The sequence below is a fragment of the Sceloporus undulatus genome, chromosome 6 (genome assembly GCF_019175285.1).
Source record: "Sceloporus undulatus isolate JIND9_A2432 ecotype Alabama chromosome 6, SceUnd_v1.1, whole genome shotgun sequence".
NCBI lineage: Eukaryota > Metazoa > Chordata > Lepidosauria > Squamata > Phrynosomatidae > Sceloporus > Sceloporus undulatus.
The window spans coordinates 90,183,864-90,202,802 of record NC_056527.1 but is presented as its reverse complement, the minus strand read 5'-3'; the positions used below and the strand labels follow the sequence as shown (position 1 = coordinate 90,202,802).

At 40.1% G+C, this 18,939-nt stretch overlaps 1 protein-coding gene across 1 annotated transcript in view; it reads right to left on the bottom strand.

Moving 5' to 3' along the window:
* The window catches only part of FTSJ3 (FtsJ RNA 2'-O-methyltransferase 3), a 29,539-nt gene that overhangs the window by 9,938 nt on the left and 662 nt on the right, over nucleotides 1-18,939 (bottom strand). Inside the window, exons 2-15 of the mRNA XM_042476904.1 lie at nucleotides 17,902-18,007; nucleotides 16,341-16,387; nucleotides 15,114-15,193; nucleotides 14,102-14,201; nucleotides 11,985-12,179; nucleotides 11,104-11,219; nucleotides 10,504-10,608; nucleotides 10,230-10,330; nucleotides 9,352-9,432; nucleotides 8,746-8,904; nucleotides 5,850-5,985; nucleotides 5,331-5,533; nucleotides 2,572-2,686; nucleotides 327-420 (exon numbers count right to left, since the gene is read on the bottom strand). Coding sequence (XP_042332838.1) covers nucleotides 327-420; nucleotides 2,572-2,686; nucleotides 5,331-5,533; nucleotides 5,850-5,985; nucleotides 8,746-8,904; nucleotides 9,352-9,432; nucleotides 10,230-10,330; nucleotides 10,504-10,608; nucleotides 11,104-11,219; nucleotides 11,985-12,179; nucleotides 14,102-14,201; nucleotides 15,114-15,193; nucleotides 16,341-16,387; nucleotides 17,902-18,007 — 1,638 coding nt within the window. The remainder of the gene's footprint in view (nucleotides 1-326; nucleotides 421-2,571; nucleotides 2,687-5,330; nucleotides 5,534-5,849; nucleotides 5,986-8,745; nucleotides 8,905-9,351; nucleotides 9,433-10,229; nucleotides 10,331-10,503; nucleotides 10,609-11,103; nucleotides 11,220-11,984; nucleotides 12,180-14,101; nucleotides 14,202-15,113; nucleotides 15,194-16,340; nucleotides 16,388-17,901; nucleotides 18,008-18,939) is intronic.

Here is an 18,939-nt window from a genome sequence, read left to right as displayed (position 1 = left end):
CAGTCCATGGTATCCTCAGATCATTTCTCCAGTATCATATTGCAAACAAGTTGATTCTCTTCCTATCCATTTTCTTCACTGTCCAGTTTTCACAACCAAATGGGAAATAACAATGGCATGGACAAGCTTAACTATTTAACTAAGTATTTAATGATATATCTTCAGGATCTTGTCTAATTCTTTCATAGCTGTTCTTGATTACGGTCTCAATTCTGATTAATGAGTGAACCAAGGTATGGAAAATCTTACACTATTTTAATGCCTTCAGCCTAAACTTTAAAGTTATGTAAGTCATCTACAGTCATACAGAGCCAAAAAGTATTTACCTGGTGGAGGTTCTGCTTGACTCTGGGACAGGACCTGTGCTTGCCCAATCTCCAGCGCCTCGTCAGCATCATCATCAATTCCAGCAAAAACTTCCTGGTAAGCAACAAACAGGGAACAAAGTCAAGATATAGCTGGGAATATCATTGCCAAATCACAGCACCTCTTGCTGGACCCCTCATCCATTCCAAGTCACAGAGTACCAGTCCCATAAAGTTAATCCCATCTCATAGGAATGATAAATCCAAGCTGGCATCCTGCTTGGGAGCGGGCAGCACAGAGGCAGAGATGTGGGGGGAAAATGTGGGGATGTAGGGTGCTGAGAATTTTTGCAAAATATGTTTCCAGTGTTACATTTTTCAATGGAAAAATTTCCACACTCAATCTATATATTTCTATTTTTTGTGCAAATTTTTCCATACCACATTTCAATCTCTCTCTCTCTCTCTTTCATTGCCTGGGCTGTTAAAGTGCAATCAATCCTTTAATGAAACAGAATGTTCAACCAGTTGTCTGAATCAGATTTTTCTGTGGTGGCACTAGGATTGGTGTATCGCAGTGTAGTAACTCATGTTATCAGCCTCCCCTTCCCATTGACCTCCTCTCATACCAAACCATTCAGAATCCTTAGTGATGTTTCTGTAGTGATGTCACTCATAAATAGTAATTCCCATATATCACTGAATGTAATGGTAATAGTTGTGACATAAAACAACTAGCAAAATTAAAATTATACGTTTACAGTATCATATGCACAACCAAAATGTATTTACATGTACAGTTCCATGTGGTTAAAGTAAAAAAATTGCTAATATTTGATGTTTTATAGAAAATTTTAGAAGAATATTTTTAAAAATAGTTTTAATTTAAAAATTAATTTGTTTTTTATTTTTAATTTTTTTAAACTTTATTGATATAAAAAAACAGATTGTACAAATACTATTATCTTAATATATCTCTATTCTTATTCCCTTATACATCAAATATTAAAATTTTCCAACTTTTATTTCGCATTTATATACTTCCTGGTTTGTTGAAATTCTATCACCTTCATTTAATATTTATTCAACTGAACTCTTAGCATCATCCTTAGCACTATTGATTTTTAAGCTTCCCAAAAACTTTATTTCTCCCGACCTACCCTAATTAATTTGTTTTTTAAAAAATAATTTTATTTTTTTAAAAAAAAAACTGGGGGCTCTCCTGCCCCCTGATCATTGCCCCACTCACCATCTCTTCAGTAATTTAAAGGGATGCAGGTGAAAGCCACAGACTATTTCTGTCAAAAGGCAGATATCTGGGGAGCAATGGAGCCACCACTTCCCTTTAGTGTCACCTGGTTTGGCCTGCACCTCTTGCATCCCCCTAGTGATGCTCCTGCTGATAAGCAGAGCGGAGGGTGAGTTAGTGAAGCCAAAGGTACTACAGTTATATCTCAGCAAAAGAAAGTTAAATTGTTACCATAAAGTATCAGGTGTAGCTCTATTTTGGTATGTGTTCTAAAGGAAAACCTCCTGACCTATCAGGTGTAGTTATTTTTTTGTTAAATATTAGGGAACTATATGCTATTCTGTTTACATAATTCCAAATATTCCAATGAGAAAATCTCCACATAAACCTTTGAATGTGTTTGACTAAAATGTTTAAACTTACTGGGACAAATCAGACATCATTATTTAGTACATGGGACAACTTTCTGACCATATTTATTTATTTATTTAAGCTGGACATCCTCTCCAACATAGAGGTGAGTTGGATTTTATCATCTGTGATTGTCTAATAGGGGTCATAAACCATTTGTGAACTATCTTTAGAAAGTTCTCCCTGGTTAGAGCAGATTTTGAATTCAACTCAGGAGATGACCAAATAGTGTACCAATCTGATTCAGGAATTGATATATTCAGCTCACTTTCCCATACTGATTTGCTACATATAATATCTTGATATGAATCTGTCAAGATAAGTTGGTATATGCGGGAAACTGAACCTTTACTATTTCCAACAGGATTATTGCATAAAATTTCAAAGGGAGTCATAGATCTCAATTTTCCCCCTTTCTTGAATAAGCTAGAGGAGAAGGTTTTAATTTGATTAAACTGAATCCATGAAATTGTTAATGAGTCTAAAGTTGATACTAAGTCCTCAATCGACATGGGATGGACCATTTTCTTGCACTATTTTTCTTCCAGAAAAGCTAGATCACTACACGAAAGAGGGGGGAAAAGTCTCCCCATCACAGACACTCACCTTGCCAAACCACAGGTTTGTCTGATGTTCATCACGTTCCTCCTTGCCCTCCAGTGATATCAACAAAGGATTTCCTGCCTCAGCATTCTCCTCCTCCTCTTCATCAGAGGCAACGCTACAACAAAAAAAGTAAGTTCTGGTAAGTCAAAACACTGAAGCAGACATAGCCACCTGAGGGGAAAGAGGAAGCCTTGGGACTGGCCACCATGCTCTTGATGTCTGTCCTGCTACTCAAGCTGACTCCATCTTATACTGTCTAGTTAGAAGTGTTTAGGGCATGGCAGCCACAAGCAGCATCTCTATATGTCCTTTGGAGACAAAAGTGAGTCCCACAGAGGATGCCTAACCTCACCTTCTCAGTAGACAGGTTTTTAGAAAGAAAGCCATGATACAGGTATTTTGAGACTGCAACCTTGTTTTTCAAATGCTTTTAAATGTTGTTTAAGTTTTTAAATTTGTTATGAAACACCCTAGAACTAAGAAACCTCTTGCCCTTTGGACTTTTCACTGGAAACTTCCATTTGCGATAACTGAAGTGTAAATATATCTTAAACTGTATGGTGCTAAATGCTTTAAGTATTCTAAATTTTATATGAAGCAGGTATCATATGGATATATCGAAGTCCAATCTTATAATGGCTTAATTTTATCAGGTTTTTGGTATTAATTTTTATTAATTGATAATATTAACTGGAAAATTCAAGCAAGATTATTCACTGAAACTGTAGTGGAATTAATTGGTCCAGGGTGAGCTTACCTCCTCTAAGTTAGAAAACTAACTTAACAGTTAAAGCCAGAACTTATTAAAAAAGATTGTATGTACAGTGCTGTGTACATTTACAGCACTATATGAATGAATAATAATAATAACTGATACAGTGGATTTTAAATTGACAAGAATCTATCAAAACGTTAACTATTAATGATGATGATGGATAGCCCTATAATTTTGTTGTTCCTTTTGTTGTTTTAAAAACTGCCATCATTGAATAATCTCAGGGAAACAGAATATGGAAACAAAGGTTAAATAATCTATGTGTACTGTGTTAAAAGACTTGTAGACTGCTACAAGCACAATATTCAGCTAATTTGCTCCATGATAAATGAGAGGGTATTACATATAGCTGCTCTAAAGGTCAACTAGGCAGATGAGAGTAAAATACATAAACTGTGCGAATAATGTAGTTGTACAAAACCAATATACCCCTCTGCCTGAAGCAGCAGGTATGCTGCCAGAAAGGGAGAAGGCAGAGAAGAAAGAAATATAGAAAGAGAAAGAGAGTGTTCAGTACCAAAAAATGAACTGAAACATAAAGAGAACAGTAAATTTTAATAAATGGAAAATAAAAACGAGTTAAAGATAAGAAAAAAGCGCATTCTGAGGGAATACAGAATGATGTGGCAATTGATACCAGTGTGAAAGAAAAAGTAATAGTAATCAGGGACAGTGCAATATGATTTGAAGGAATAAACATTTCAGATGAAGACCATAAAGAGAGTAGATTGATACTAAGGAAACAGGTAGCATGGAAGGAATTAATTTATCACATATTAGATATGCCATTTCTCTCCTAGTACTAAAAATCAAAGACAATAAAGTTAATTGGAATTTATAAATTATTCCAAGTCACATACTGCTTTTCATAATTCCAGTGTAAATATTTTATTCAACAGTCAAGTATGTGTATATCAAAGCAAATGCCACTGAAAGAATGTATATTTTCTACAACCATCAAGCTATTAGAGCTTTAGTAACCTTTAAAAATAATTTAACAGCTGCAAGGATCTATGACATGAGGGATTTACCTAGAGAAAGAGTATTTGGTCTTGAATGACACAAGACAGCTTTATAACTTCTCATACACCTACAGTGACGAAGGCAGGATAAAGACGCTTGGTGTTCTATGCCAGGTTTTTGTGTAAAATATTGCTAGGAATCAATATTTTGTTTGGTTGAGTATCAATCATCGGCTATCCCAAAATCCAAAATCCAGTTGGCCCTCCGTTTTTGCAGGGGATCCATTACGCCTGCTGCCCCCCCCCCCCCCGCGAGCAAATCGAGGCTTGTGTGTATTCAAGTCTCATAGGTTTGAATGGTGTGCACCCCTCTGTGTGCGTCCCGGAGGCGCATGCCATTGGAGAAAGCGGAGATCACCCCTCCACGGGTAATCGAGGGTGCGGATCCCAGATCTGAGAGTTAGGAGGGGCGACTGTACTCCACAATCCAAAATTATCTACATGTGTGGCTGAGATACTGACACCTTTGCTGTATGATGATTCAGTATACACAAACTTTGTTTCATTCACAAAATTATTAAAAATATTATGTATAAAGTTACCTTCAGGCTATGCGTATGTGTATTTAAGAAACATAAAAGACTTTCATGTTTATAAGCTTGGGTCCTATCGCCAAAATTTCATTATGTATATGCAAATATTCAAAAATAACAGAACGCTTCTGGTCCCAAGTATTTTGCATAAGGGAGACACTAATGGTACAATGGATGCCTACATTAACACCTGCCCCTCAAGATGTTCCTGCACCTAACTTTCCAACCCTACAATTCCTCCTCTCTCTGTGTGCTATATCATGGTCAATTTAAAATTATTCTTTTCACAGGAGAGCCATGCCATTTCACTTGTCACATTAAAGTTGCTCACAGGGTGTACCATTTCCATGAGCAGTCCTCGCCCCCTCCTGCCACAAAAAACACATAATTGGGGCCAACTGTCTGATGCCTTCCAACCTGTGCACATACTTCTCTGGGACATTGGCCCGCTGCATCTGGTTGGAGCGCTTTTCAACCTCTGCCATTTCCTCATCATCCAACTCACTGGCCAAAGACACGTCATCGTCAGAGTCACCACCTTCTGAGAGTGAGAAGTCATCTTCTGCGTTGGCTTCCGTGGCCACAAAGGTATCTGCTGCTGCCATGTTTCCCTCAGCCACCTCATGCAGTAGCTGGAGAGAGAAGGAGAGTGCAAGTGTGTGTTTTAATATGTAGCTTGGAAGGCAGGAGTACATGTAACAGGACAGTCACTTCTTCCTTCTTGGCCATGATTTTTTAAAATCAGCCTTCCCTAGTCTGGAGACCTACAGAAATGCCATAATATAGCTCCTACCATCCCAGCCAGCACTGCCCTTGTTGATACTGGATGATGTGAGTTGTAATCCAGAACACCTGGAGGGCCCGAGGCTCGGAAGGTAATTTCAAACTGTCCTTAGCCTCCCTTCTCCATCCCACAAATGCACAGTTGCAATTATTTTGCTTCCTTACCTGACTTTTGCCAATGGCCCGGAGGGAGAACATCCCTGTGTCTCCATCATCAGCAACAGAGACTCCAGGAAGATCCATCTTCAGTTCAACACGCTCTCGTTGCCGCCGCCGCTCACGCAGAATTTTGCGTTTCTTTCTATCAAAGATGGTGGGGGAGAAAGCAAACTTTTAATGGCAAACAGTTGCAGGTCACATATGAGTCCTTTGCTGGATATGGAATTTGCTCTAAGGATTAACAGGATGAATTGCAAAGTATAGTAAGATAAGGACAAAGCAGCCAGTAATACTGTTAGTGAACAGTTGTAGTTCTAGAGGAGCTGCTGTGGGGATAAACCTGAGTTTTGGGCCTGGAGGGGGGGTTTCACCATTGTCAGAGAAGAATGAAAATATAGTTGGCCCCCTATAACTACAGATTCTGCACCCACAGATTCAACTATTCATGGCTTGAAAATATTCCAAAAGGAAGCCTCAAGGACACCCCTTTCCAGGCTGCGGAGAAGGGGCCTTTTGCCGCTTCCCCGCAGCCTGGAAAGCGGCAGATCGGGGCTTCAGCAGTTGCCGCTGTGGCCGCTGAGGCCCCGATTTGGCTGGGAAAGGGGCGGGCGCAGGCCGCCGCTTTTCGGCGGTCTGTAACCCACCAATGTGTTCCAGTCTAGGACTATCTGAATTTCTTATCATTGTCCATACTGTGTATGGCTGATGAGAATTGAAGGTCAACACTCCTAGAAGGCCAAAGGTTCTCCATGCTTCCTCTACTGGATTTGTGCAGCATTTTCAATTATCACCATGTTTGCAGACAATAGGCATGTGTTTATGTTTACCGAGGGCGGGGGGGACTGCCTGCCAACTCAAAGCAATGTATTGCAAACTCTTGTCTTTCCATTTGCCAACTGTGTTCATAAACTAAGGAGAAGGAACACTGAAACCAAGAACAGAAGCAACAGGAAACAACATTTTCAACATCTCCGCATCTCTTTCTTATTCTTCACTGGCCCACGTGGGCTCTTAATGCCAGGACATGGCAAGGAGTGGGAGAAGAAACAGAGGATATAGCACTAAGACAGAGCCAGCCAAAGAATCTAATTTTTAAAAAACAAGTGTTTTCCAAATTGCTGCTATAGCTTACACTCAGGATCTTAACACAGATTTCATAAATGAGCTGGTGTAATGAAACAAAAAACAGCACTGGAAATTAGAAAGCATGTCACTATAAATAAAAAGCAATAAAAGCAGCAATTAAGTAGGCCAACTTGAAACAGCCTTTCACTGTCAAACATTGCTAATGCCTTAGCACTGAAGGGCAATAGTTCTTCTTCATGCTCTAGACTTCGCTGTGACATTTTTATCACACCATTCCTTGTAATCACTCAGGGCAGAGGTAACATACATAGTTCTACCCAACATTTTGTCCTCCTAACAAACTTATGAGATGCTGAGACAAAATGTCTTGCCCAAGATGCCCTTTAGGGTTCCATGGAAATTTAAAATGAGGGGTTCAACAGACAGCCCCTAAGGGGCGGCTCCTTGCCACCCCTTTCCTCACCAGATCTGGGCTGTGGCAACTGCACACTGTGGTCCTGAGCTGGCCTTTCCATGGTGCAAAAAGAAGCCACAAAAAGTGGCTCCTTTTCACACTTTTGGTGCTCATTTGCCGCAGCGCTTTTAAGCAGAGCGCTGTGACGCCCCCATTGTGAAGTTGAGTGTGCTGCATGACACTGGCATGGGGTTGGCAGGTGTGCATGTAACATGCCCCACGCCAGCGTATAATGCCAGTGTGTAGAAGCTCTGAGCCTCCCTTGTGCAAGTCTGACACTCTAAATCAGCCTTCCCCAGATGTTCTGGACTATAACTCCCAGCATCCCCAACTGCTGGCTATAGTGGCAAGGTCTAATGGGAGCTAGAAATACCAAGATACCTGGAGGGAAGCTGTTGGGAAAGCCAGTTCATTATAACTCACTCGTATCATATACCACAGACAGTTTTGACCAGCATGGAAAGAGATAAATCACAAGGCATGAAAATAAATGTTAAGAAAATATTTGAAATTTCTACAGCTATGACCCAGTCACCAGGAAATAAGCACTTCCTTGAAGAATCTCTTATTAATTGATATCGTCAGCTTCAGCTTATGATCTAATGAATGAGAGAGCCTGCATCTGCACTGTAGAATTAATGCAGTTTGACACATCTTTAATTGCCATAGCTCAATGCTATGGATTTCTGGAATCTGTAGTTTTGTGAGACATTTAGCCTTCTCTGAGAGAGACATCGGTGTCACAATGAACTAAAACACCCAGAAATCCATAGCATTGAGCCATGGCAGTTACAGCTGTGTCAAACTTCATTCATTCTGCAGTGTGACAGCAGCCCAATACACCACTAACTGAATGCCCAGCTAAGCACTTGCAAACTTAGGGTTGTAGCTTCTTGACTATGTCTATACACCTGTAATGCGGTCTTCCCTTTTTTCCTATTGCCTTCTACATTACCAAGCATTATCATTTTTTCTAGAGTCATGTAGTCTAATGATATGTCCAAAGTCTGACAACCTAAAGAATATTTACATTGAAATAAAACTGATTCAGGTACTGAGTGGACACTTCCAACAATTAGTGGTACACAGCTGAGGAATCACTTTTTCTGGAGAGGCACTGGCACACATTTTGACAGATTTTAATAAAAAGGTAACTTGCTCTTTGTGATTTAAAGGAGGACATAGACATTTAAGGTGGCAATCCTGTCATGGTTTTTCAAATGTGATTTCCTTTTAAATGGGATTTTCACTGCTTGTGGTGCTTTGAGGCCATACTGGAAATAAATGATTGGAATTGTAATCCAACTGCATGGTGGCAATGATGGGTTAGAAACACCCTTTTTATTACAACTTCAAACTCACCTCTTTAGATCTGCCATCTCTTCCGCTTTGAGCTCAGCAAGTTTTAGCTCCAACTCTTCCTCCTCTTTTGCTTCATCTTCCTCTCTAACATGAGGCTCTGGATCTTGCCGCTTGGGCTTTGTTTCTTCCTCTCCTTCACCTTCCTCTCCAGAGCTCAAACTGAGAATGGAAACAGAGAACTCAGATGTATTATTTATTTAAAGCATTTGCACCCTACTCTTCAGCCCAAAAGACTCCCAAAGCAGCTTAGGCAAGAACAATAAAATCTAGACAGTCATAGTATTCATGTTGATTGTGGAAAAGATGGGATGTGAAAGGAAAAATGGAAGTGACAAGAAGAGGAAAACAAGCAAACTCAGATACTAGTTCTTAAAGTTACACAGGACTTCATATGACAAAATGGGGGGAAATGAGGGAGGGAGCAACCCAGTGAGTGATCCTGCTTCTGCTGTTGCAACCTTGTGAAACAATTCTTGCTAGGTGACAAGACATCAGATGAGTTGCTACTCCTCCAAATTTTACAGCTGTTTATCCCACAACCCAGGGTAGAGACTAGAGTTCCAAAACAGGGTAGGAACATCCCATGATAGTGTCTAACTGCCTTACTTGATATCAATTTCCTTGGCTTGATCTTTCAGCTTCTTCACCAGGAATCGCCTCAGCTTTGTCCTCCAGTTCAGCAGGGCCCTAAGCAAAGTAAAAGGAAACATCAGATCCTGTGGTTAGCCACTCATTTAGGAACAAATCCCTGATACAGTAAGCAAGTGCTGGAGAAAATACGAGACTGAGTTGACCACGGTCATGAGGGCCACCATGGGGATACTGCTGTGAAAGATTGATCTTTAAAACTTTCTAGCTTCATGACGGCACATTAGGAACAGAAAGATACTGTAATAAAATTTCAACACCCAGATACATACACTCAAACAACTATGGTAGCTGAAAAGGAACTACTGTACTGTGCTCAGGAGCAGTAATTTTGTATCCAGCATATGATGAGATGCATTCAAAGAGGAGGGAATGGCTTCACATCTGTCTCTCAGGAAAACAGTGAAGCAGGGGGATGTGCACACTGCTAGAAGAAAAATCTGAGCTGTGTAAATGACACTTGTGATATGCATAGTAGTTCTTTTGCTCCTGATGCACATGTAGAGTGTTCCAATTAGCTCTTTTTACTCCCTGTGGCTGATACCATGCTTTGCTAGTCTCTATGTGGCAGTCCTATAATTTAAAGCAGATCTGCGTGACACTTTTTTGCCATGGGACCCTATAGGCGCCATATGGACTACCAAAAAAATCCTTAGTTGCTGGAAGTCCCAAAATAGGTATTTCTTTGATGTTAAACAGTACAGGAAAGCCTTGAAACGTATTTTTAAAAGTTGGAGGATTCTTGAGGTGTTGAAGGGCACAAAAATTTCCTTGAGGGGTACACTTGTGCCCAGACCCTCATTTTGTCCACCCTGATTTAAAGCCACCAACTTTACCGTAGTTCTTTGCGGCCCAGAACACGGATGTCCTGACAACAGTGGCGCACTTCTTCAGTGGTAGCACTGTGATGCTCTAACTCTTCACTGTCCAAGACAATCTAGGAGGCATGGGAAGAAACAAGAAAGAAAAATTGCTCTCTCACTCTTTCAGACACCTAACCAGAATTTTCTGTTGACTAATTCTGTTAGCATTCCAACCAGTAAACAACTCAGCCCTCCCCACTTTTCCTCCCCAATCTGGAATTTTCCATTTCCACCACTCAATTCTCACCTCACTGGCCTTAGAAAGGAAATCCACAGGGTTGGAGGCTTTCAGAAAGTCTGTCAGTGTGCAGCGTTTATAAAGAATTGTGGCACCATCTTCATATCCTTCAGCCTATTTCAGAGAGGATGGACAAAATGAAAAGAGAGAAACATACCTACAAAGTGTAGACATGAGCCAAGGCCACTCTACTCCACTCTACTCTTTATTGCAAGCTTAAATCTAAAAAATTTTTATCTCAAACATTCTAGATGTCAAAGGTGTATCTGTCTCCTTGGCTCTTCCACCTCCCACAAATCTTAGGGCACCCTTATGCTCTCATTTTAGGGTCGTCGATTCAAGCTCTCATGGTTGCAGGCAAGAGCATAGACATTTGCAATCAATGCCCAGTGGAAATACCTAAATCGAGATAGAGAGATTTTTTTTTTAAAAAAACCCTCTGTTCCTAAACAGCACCTTGATGCCTTCCCTGTTGTTTTTAGCAAGTGCAGTTAGAAAAGTCTCATGTAGCTACAAGCTCTTTTAGAGGTGCCAAGTCTATCAAACGTTCAGACAGACAAATCAAAATAAAATAAAAACTATTTTCATAAAAGCACTCTTCCCACTGACCTTTGGCTTCTTCTGGGACACCAGTTCAGTCACAGACTTGGCCTGCACTTCCACTTCCTTGAAGGCAAACTTTGGGTCAAAGAACTTGCTGTCAATCTTATCTGGGGCCAAATAGCCTAGAGAAGGGCCATAGTGAATAGAAACACCATGAACATTCCTGGGATTGAAGGCAGTTCACACATGTTTCTGGGCAGTTAACACATAAATGTTTCTGGTATCCTGGCACTGAAGACCTACTTAATCTCAGTTAAGCTGTTTGTATTATATTTCTAAAGGCCTTATACACTGGGACTATAAGGGCATTTCCAGAGAACACAGATTATGAATTACAGGATTTAGCAATGTGTTCAAGTACCGTTGCACCCTTCACATGCCCTGCAGCTGAGCCAAGCACTGATGTAATACATCACTAAGTTTCCTCTTGAAGGAAACAATGATAATTTTAGCAATTTTCTTCTTTTGAAGCCTATTTGCAATTCAGGACTCATTCCAAGCAAAATTTGCATGTAGTTCTTTACAAAGAAAAGATCATTTTCTCTGGAGGAAACAGTAACGTCTGCTCACAATATAGTCAATGTACAAATATTATTTCCTGCACAAAAAAGGTGTTTTCTGTGCAAAGAAATCCCACACAAGTTTTGTGCAGAATAAATCTTGAACTGTGAAGATTCTCTTCAGTCAAAGATTCTTCTCATCAGTGGTTCTTGACGCACAAAAAAAAAAAAAAAAAAAAAAAAAAAACCACAACAAATTTTGTCCATTTTGGATTTTTAAAAACTTTTTGGCTTCTCTAAGAGTTCCACAAAATCCAGCCACTGTCTCCCCAAGTTTTCTTCCTATCTGAATACTTAGCTCACTATCCACTGCACCCCTAGACTCACCCTGGCAGACCACAAAGATCTCTGCTGACTCATTACGGGAGGCTTGTGGCTTTGTGGCTTGCACCTTGCGGAAGAGCTGCTGGAAGATCCACAGAAGGGGCTGGTAGTCTCTGGAACGGAAGACTTTGGTGATGAACCAGCCACCCTTGGACAAGAAGTCACAGGCCAGCTTGAGTGCTGATAGTGTAAGGTTGGCTGGTGGAATAAAGGGGGAAAGGAATTCATGAACATCAACAGGAAGTCAGCCAGGGCTGCTGACTTGTATAACATTCAAAGCTACCTACAAATTTATGCACACATCTCAGCACCCCCATCTGTGACACGGGAATAAAACTAACATACCTTACAGGTTTATTGAAAAGATTATAGGACAAATATATTTAAAATTTGTTAGACACTCAAAAGCTTCATGTTAATGCTAAATATTCTTACTATTTGGCAAGGAACAACAAAATCCTAAGTCAAGAACTGTTTCCCATTATCTCCTAACAACAAAGACCTACATTTGATTTATTGAATAATTTATATGCTTGCCTTTAAGCTCACAAAGAACTTAGAGGGGTTGACAATGCAGGAACACAAGACAACCACCTCCAGTGATATGACATATACAGTAAAGTATTACAAATATGTACATTATTTAAAAAGGGCAATAAAGGTATACAATATAGTAGATTAGGACCAGTGAAACACTGGAAGGGCTAAATAAATAGGAAAGCCTTTGCTTGACACCAGGCAGATGCCTTACAGAGGGGATTCACATGTCAGGTGCCAGGACTGTAGAGGCCTCTCTCCAGCCACCATCTATCTTCTTTTACAATGTGGAGATCAGTGGCCTGCCCAAAATTGCTGGCCTACAACCACTCATGTAGGGGATAAATTAATTTTTAACTTTTGTATACAGTGAATTTTTAACTAAAAAAAAAAAACAGTTGCAAGCCTCTTTGAGCCCCAACTTGAGGAAAAGTTCTGGAAAAAAATCCATAACAAAATGTTTAGGTTTCAAATACTATGGGATGTATGGACATTTCATTGTACAAACAGATGTGCAAAATCAGACTGTCTTCTATTAAGGTAAGAGAAAACCTTCTGGAAAACCCACATCAAAATCTACAACTCCCACTATGCCTCACAACTGTCCATGTATGCTGGGCATGTTGTGAGCTGTAGTCCAAAACAATATAGAGGATCACAGATTTAGGTGGTAGTGGGCCTCAAAGAAGAAGAGCTAAACATGAAAGTAATAATAATAATAATAATAATAATAATAATTGTTTTATTTATATACCGCTATTCCAAAGATCATAGCGGTGAACAGCAAGTAAGCTAATTAGCAAGTAAGCTAATTTGCCCCCCAACAGTCTGGGTACTCATTTTAGCGACATCGGAAGGATGCAAGCCTGAGTCGAGCTTGGGCCCTTTTGCTGGTCTTGAACTCGCAACCTTGTGGTTTCGAGTAAATGGCTGCAGTACAGGCATTTACCCACTGCGCCACCAGGGCTCCATGTGTAAGAAAATTCACTTGGGAAGATATGCTCCTTCAAATACCTGGACTGCTATTTGTCTGGTGTTTTAAAGGTTAGTAACAGCTCTCATAACTGGGTTCTAAAACACACCACATCCTTTGTTTAATGACCAGCGATATACAGTTCTTAACAGACCACCTCCTAGCAGCTGTATTCTCAAAGTTTCCAAAAAGCTCCCAATTAAAATGCATGGCAGGAGTCTACTCTAGAAGTTAAAAAGGTATGGAACAACTTGCAAACATGCATGTACACACACACACACATATATAAATATATATGAGGGAAAACATTTTATATAATTTGATAGTTGTGTATCTATTTCCCATTCTTTGTACTGATAAGCCATTTAGGCAGGTTATATGCACAAAAGAGCCCTGTAGAGGGATTAAACCAGACTGCATAGTCTGTGAATACAAGTCTCAGTATTACACTTGTGTAACACTGTGAGTATACTATGCCTGCTATGCAGTATATGAATGAAGTCTCTTTCACACACACACACACACATAAACCCCTGCATCGCAAGACCCATATGGGCCACAAAGCAGGCAGTAAGGAATACAATGTCACCCCTAAAAAGGGATCCTTTACCTTGTGAAAAGGCATCATGAACCCAGCTGGCTCCCACATTAGGAGCCCCATCATTCAGCACAACATCCACTTTCCATGTTTTCAGTTCCTTGCGCAGGGCCTATGAAGAAACAGAGAAACATGGGCTGTGAATGCAAGTCAATTACACTGTGTCCCATTCCTGGGGGGAAAAATCCTTTAAAAATTCATAAAAGGCAAAACCTGTTCATTTTATGCTGAAGGGTATAATACCCACAAGAGGAGATTGATGGAGGAAATTGAGAAGTATTTTGTTTTGGAGTGCTTAGACTGACTGTGTTCTATGTTTTTATTGCTATTTTAAATGTAAACCATCCCTACATCTTTTTTGTTTCATAAAACATATGATCATATATACACATGTATATACACACACAATTGTTTTTATCTACCTCTCTCTGAAGGACTGTGCTCTCTTATACAAGCCTGCTTGGGTTCTGAGTTCTTTGGGAAAGGTTAGTCCCACTTCCCCCAGGGGCACATCTAGTAAGGTCATGAGGAAGGGCCTTCTCAGTGGTTGCTCCCAGCCTCTGGAACTACTTTTCAAAAGAAGCCAAGATGACCACCTCCCTGTGGTTCTTCTACTGATTGGCAAAGGCATCTTTATTCAGGAGAGTTGGTGGACAACCAACTGGCTGGTGAGGAAGGAGCTTTTAATAGGCAAGTGCTGTGTTTTTAATGCTTTAAATTGCTTTTAAATCGCTTATGCTTCAGTATTACATTTAATTTGTACTGTATATGTGTTTTAATATTACATTCCGGGAGGGTTTCTCTCCACCTTTCCAGTTAATCTTGCTGTGAGCTGTTCAGTTTCAATTTAGGGAGAAAAGCAGGACATATATCAAATAAAGACAAAAAAATTAGAGGCAATTATTTGCCCAGTTATCAGGAACAGGAGAGAAAGGAAAGAGAAAGAAAGGAAAAAGAGACAAGAACAGAAGCAAAACTAACTGCATCAGCATCAACACACAGGCACTAAGAAAGGAGCAGTTACCTGGCGACACTTCTCTGTGGTGATGTCTTCCTGCAAAGTTACCACATTAGGGATGGGCTTTATGGAAACCAAGTCAACCCCTGAAGACAAAGTTAGGGAGAGAGAGTAAAGTGAACCAGGGGGAATATAGAAAGGAAGTTAAAAAACAAAGCCATCATCATGATCACTTCCTGCTGCCCTCATTTTGGAAATGCAGCCCAATACATTATGAAGTTTCTTTATACAGTCAGACCGTTAGAGGCTCTAACTTAACAATCCACTCTGGCTGACAGATGTTCCATAAAACCGCATAAAAATGCCCTTTCAGCTTTGTAACCAGAGATTATTTTTAACATGATAGAACAGAGATCGTAGGCCTGTGCTGTATTACACAGCTGTACTTTATGGACCATGTTTTGTGGAACTCTTTTTGTGTATTGCTGCCGTCTTTTCCACATACATCCTCTTCATTACTCTCTGTCTTGTTCAGAACAGAACTGGCACAGGATAATGGCTACAAGTCTATGCATAACGAAATATCTGCTTTGTATCTTTTCTCTGGCATTAACAGCCTGGGGTAATTGTAAGAGTTTTGTAAGAGTTACCAAAATTAATACAGGCAAAGAGTTCTGAATGCTCAAAACCAATACTCATTATTCCTCTGGTCATACCACAATCACTACCACCTCCTTCCTCTCCCCTTCTTCCACTGCTCTACGCCTAGACCATGCATTGGCCACAATGAGTATGGATTGTGAGTTTGTAGTTTAACATATATGTACAACAACAAGCTGGGGAAAGTTGTTCTAGGCAAGATGCCTCTGAAGACCAGCTGTTGGAGACAATAGTGGCAGAAAAATAGTGCCCTCCTTTCCCGACAGTGCATTTCCCTTAGTTGTCTCGATGACCACAAGGGTAAATAGCATACATGGGCCTGTTACAGACTGCCAAAATAAAGCTGCTTCGGGTCTCTTTGGAGGTATGCTATTTAAATGATGCATGGGTCCTAAGAGTCCGGAGGTTGTGCCAAAGCCACACTCCATTCCTAAGCACTGGAGTGTGGCTTTGGTGCAGCTTCCGGATTCTTAGGATGCATGCATCATTTAAATAGCATACCTCCAAAGAGACCCAAAGCAGCTTTATTTTGGCAGTCTGTAACAGGCCATGGAATTAGATCCAGTGGAACTCTTCCTGTGTTCTTTTCTCCATATGACTCACTCCCCCTTCTCACCCAACAAGATTACTCACCAATAATAAGACTGGACACTGGCATAAATTTTGAGGCCACTTGAAGCCTATTGGAAGAAGAAACAGAAGCAGTTTCAGTTTTGAAGATTCCATGGGTCAACAATGACAAGGGCACAAAGAAACATCTAATAACTGGATCTTTTTATTCAGCACTCCTCAAAACATTTCACACTCCCTATGAAATAGCTACCCTGTATATTTGTCTACTGCACCTTCCCTTACTATTTCTCAACCTAAATTAATAACTTTCTTGTTTTCTAAAGCATTTGAAATTTTAATTTAATGATATTTTATAATCCTGCATATTTGATTACATGTATCAGTTAGTTGGTTTTATATTTCTTGTATTCTGCCTAATTAATTTGTTTTATAACTACTGTATAGTTTTGTACAATAAAACTGCATTTCTATGTATGCACACACTATAGATTGTACGTCTTTGGCAGGACCTACTGTTTCTGCATGTTGTACCTGTAAAGTGCAATATAAGTTGATGGCACTATATAAATAAAAAATAATTATAATCACAATGAAAACGATATACAGATTTGAATACTAGTACCATACCAATGCATTCCTAAGTTAGAAAGGTACAAGCTGTAATAGATTATAATTAGTCCTAAACCACTTCTACCTGTAGAGATACCTTCCTGTTGGCAGAAGCCTTTTCTGATGGCTGATTTCAGAGATCTCCCAACAGATCAATCTGCCAGTAGCTGTTTTGTTGGCTAATGTTTGCCAGCAAAGGAGCCAAAAGCGGTGCAGAGAAGGGCAAGAACAAGGGAGAAGCCATGTTACATCAGATCTAAACTTCCTTCACCCCAGGAACACAACCATTCCATATAAACTCATGTGAAGACAAGGATCATCCAAAGTAATTTCCAACATTCACTGATGAGGGGTTTGGTGTCAGCATACCTTGCACTGGCTTAGTGTGTTGACCCAAAATTGCAACATTCTTGTCATTTAACACTTGAAAACTTAATCTGTTGTTCAGAATCTTCCACCAAAAGATCTCCTCTGACACTTAATTTATATGCCTTATGCTTTTTCTTCAGTTGTTTAATGCACATTGTATGCATTTACGCTTACTTATTCCTCTAAAAAGCAGCAAACTTCAGAGTGATCTCTGAGAGTTTCCAAAGCTGAGCACAACAGTGATGTGATCTCACTTTCCCAATGCAGAGTCTAAGAGGAGATTCCCCCTCCAATCACCTTGAACATGACCTGACAACAAAAAAGACTCTGTCCTTTTTCCTGAATGGTGGGCTAGGACCCAGTGAGCAGATTTTAGCAAGCTACACAGATTGTCCAAAATCTGTGGACCCATTTGCAAAGTAGTTTACACACTTAATCCTGATGTAGGAACAAGTAAGGTTTCAGATTATATGGAATTTTGCTTTGTGATGGGCAGAATATCTTTCCTGGAGGCACATCTAAAGTTTATCTACTGTTGTAGATTAATCAGAGTCCTGTAGATTGCATTGGTGTCAATGGCAGAACTGCTGTAGCTTGGGATAAGAGGGCTCACATCTTCCTATCCCCTTTAATGGTTACTAACCATCCCCCAGGAGCAGCACACAGGTCCAGAAGTGCCCGGGATTTGGGGAGGAACTGGAATTTTCGGTTCAACTGGATGAGCTTGAAGGACGAACGGGAACGGAATCCTAGAAGAGAGAAATGGGACATCAGCAACAAGTACAGTTAGAACTATAAAACCCCAGGCTATCATTTGTATAGAAATGATTGCCGTTCTTTGATAAAATTGAAGAAGTGATGGTGCTCTAAGGGAGGACATCCTAGGATTTATGGTGCAAATAATATCACAATCGAAGAGTGCAGAGCATGGAGGAATCCTAGAATTCCCTTTTGCTTGTCCACCTCAAGCATGTATCTAATACTCTGCCGCATGAGGCACCACTCCAAGCATCCGATGAGGTAAGTTATACATCACAAAAGAAGCTTTATTTATTTATTTATTTATTTACCAACATGGGACTAAAGACTAAAACATGATAAAGCTAAAAACCTATACTGTAAATAAAAAAAAATGATAACACAATCAAGGAAAGTTAAACTTTTTTAAAAATCCTTAAAATAATGTATAGACATAACAAAAAGGATAAAAATGCTCACGCCAAAGAAAGACCCTTCGGCGCCACCAATTAATCATGGAATGCCTGTTTAGTTTGGGGAGGGATTCATCCTGGACTGTCAAAAACCTCACCAAACTACAAATCTCAGGGTTCCGTATGATAGAGTCATGGCAGCTAAAGGAGTGTCAAACTTCTGCAATGTGGATACAGCCTGAGTCTTTCAGTTCCCAGAATCCCTCCAAACCTTAGTCCTCCAGATGTTTTGGACTTCATTTCCCAGAATCCCTCCAAACCTTGGTCCTCCAAGTGTTTTGGACTTCTTTTCCCAGAATCCCTCCAAACCTTGGTCTTCCAGATGTTTTGGACTTCATTTCCCAGAATCCCTCCAAACCTTGGTCCTCCAAGTGTTTTGGACTTCATTTCCCAGAATCCCTCCAAACCTTGGTCTTCCAGATGTTTTGGACTTCATTTCCCAGAATCCCTCCAAACCTTGGTCCTCCAAG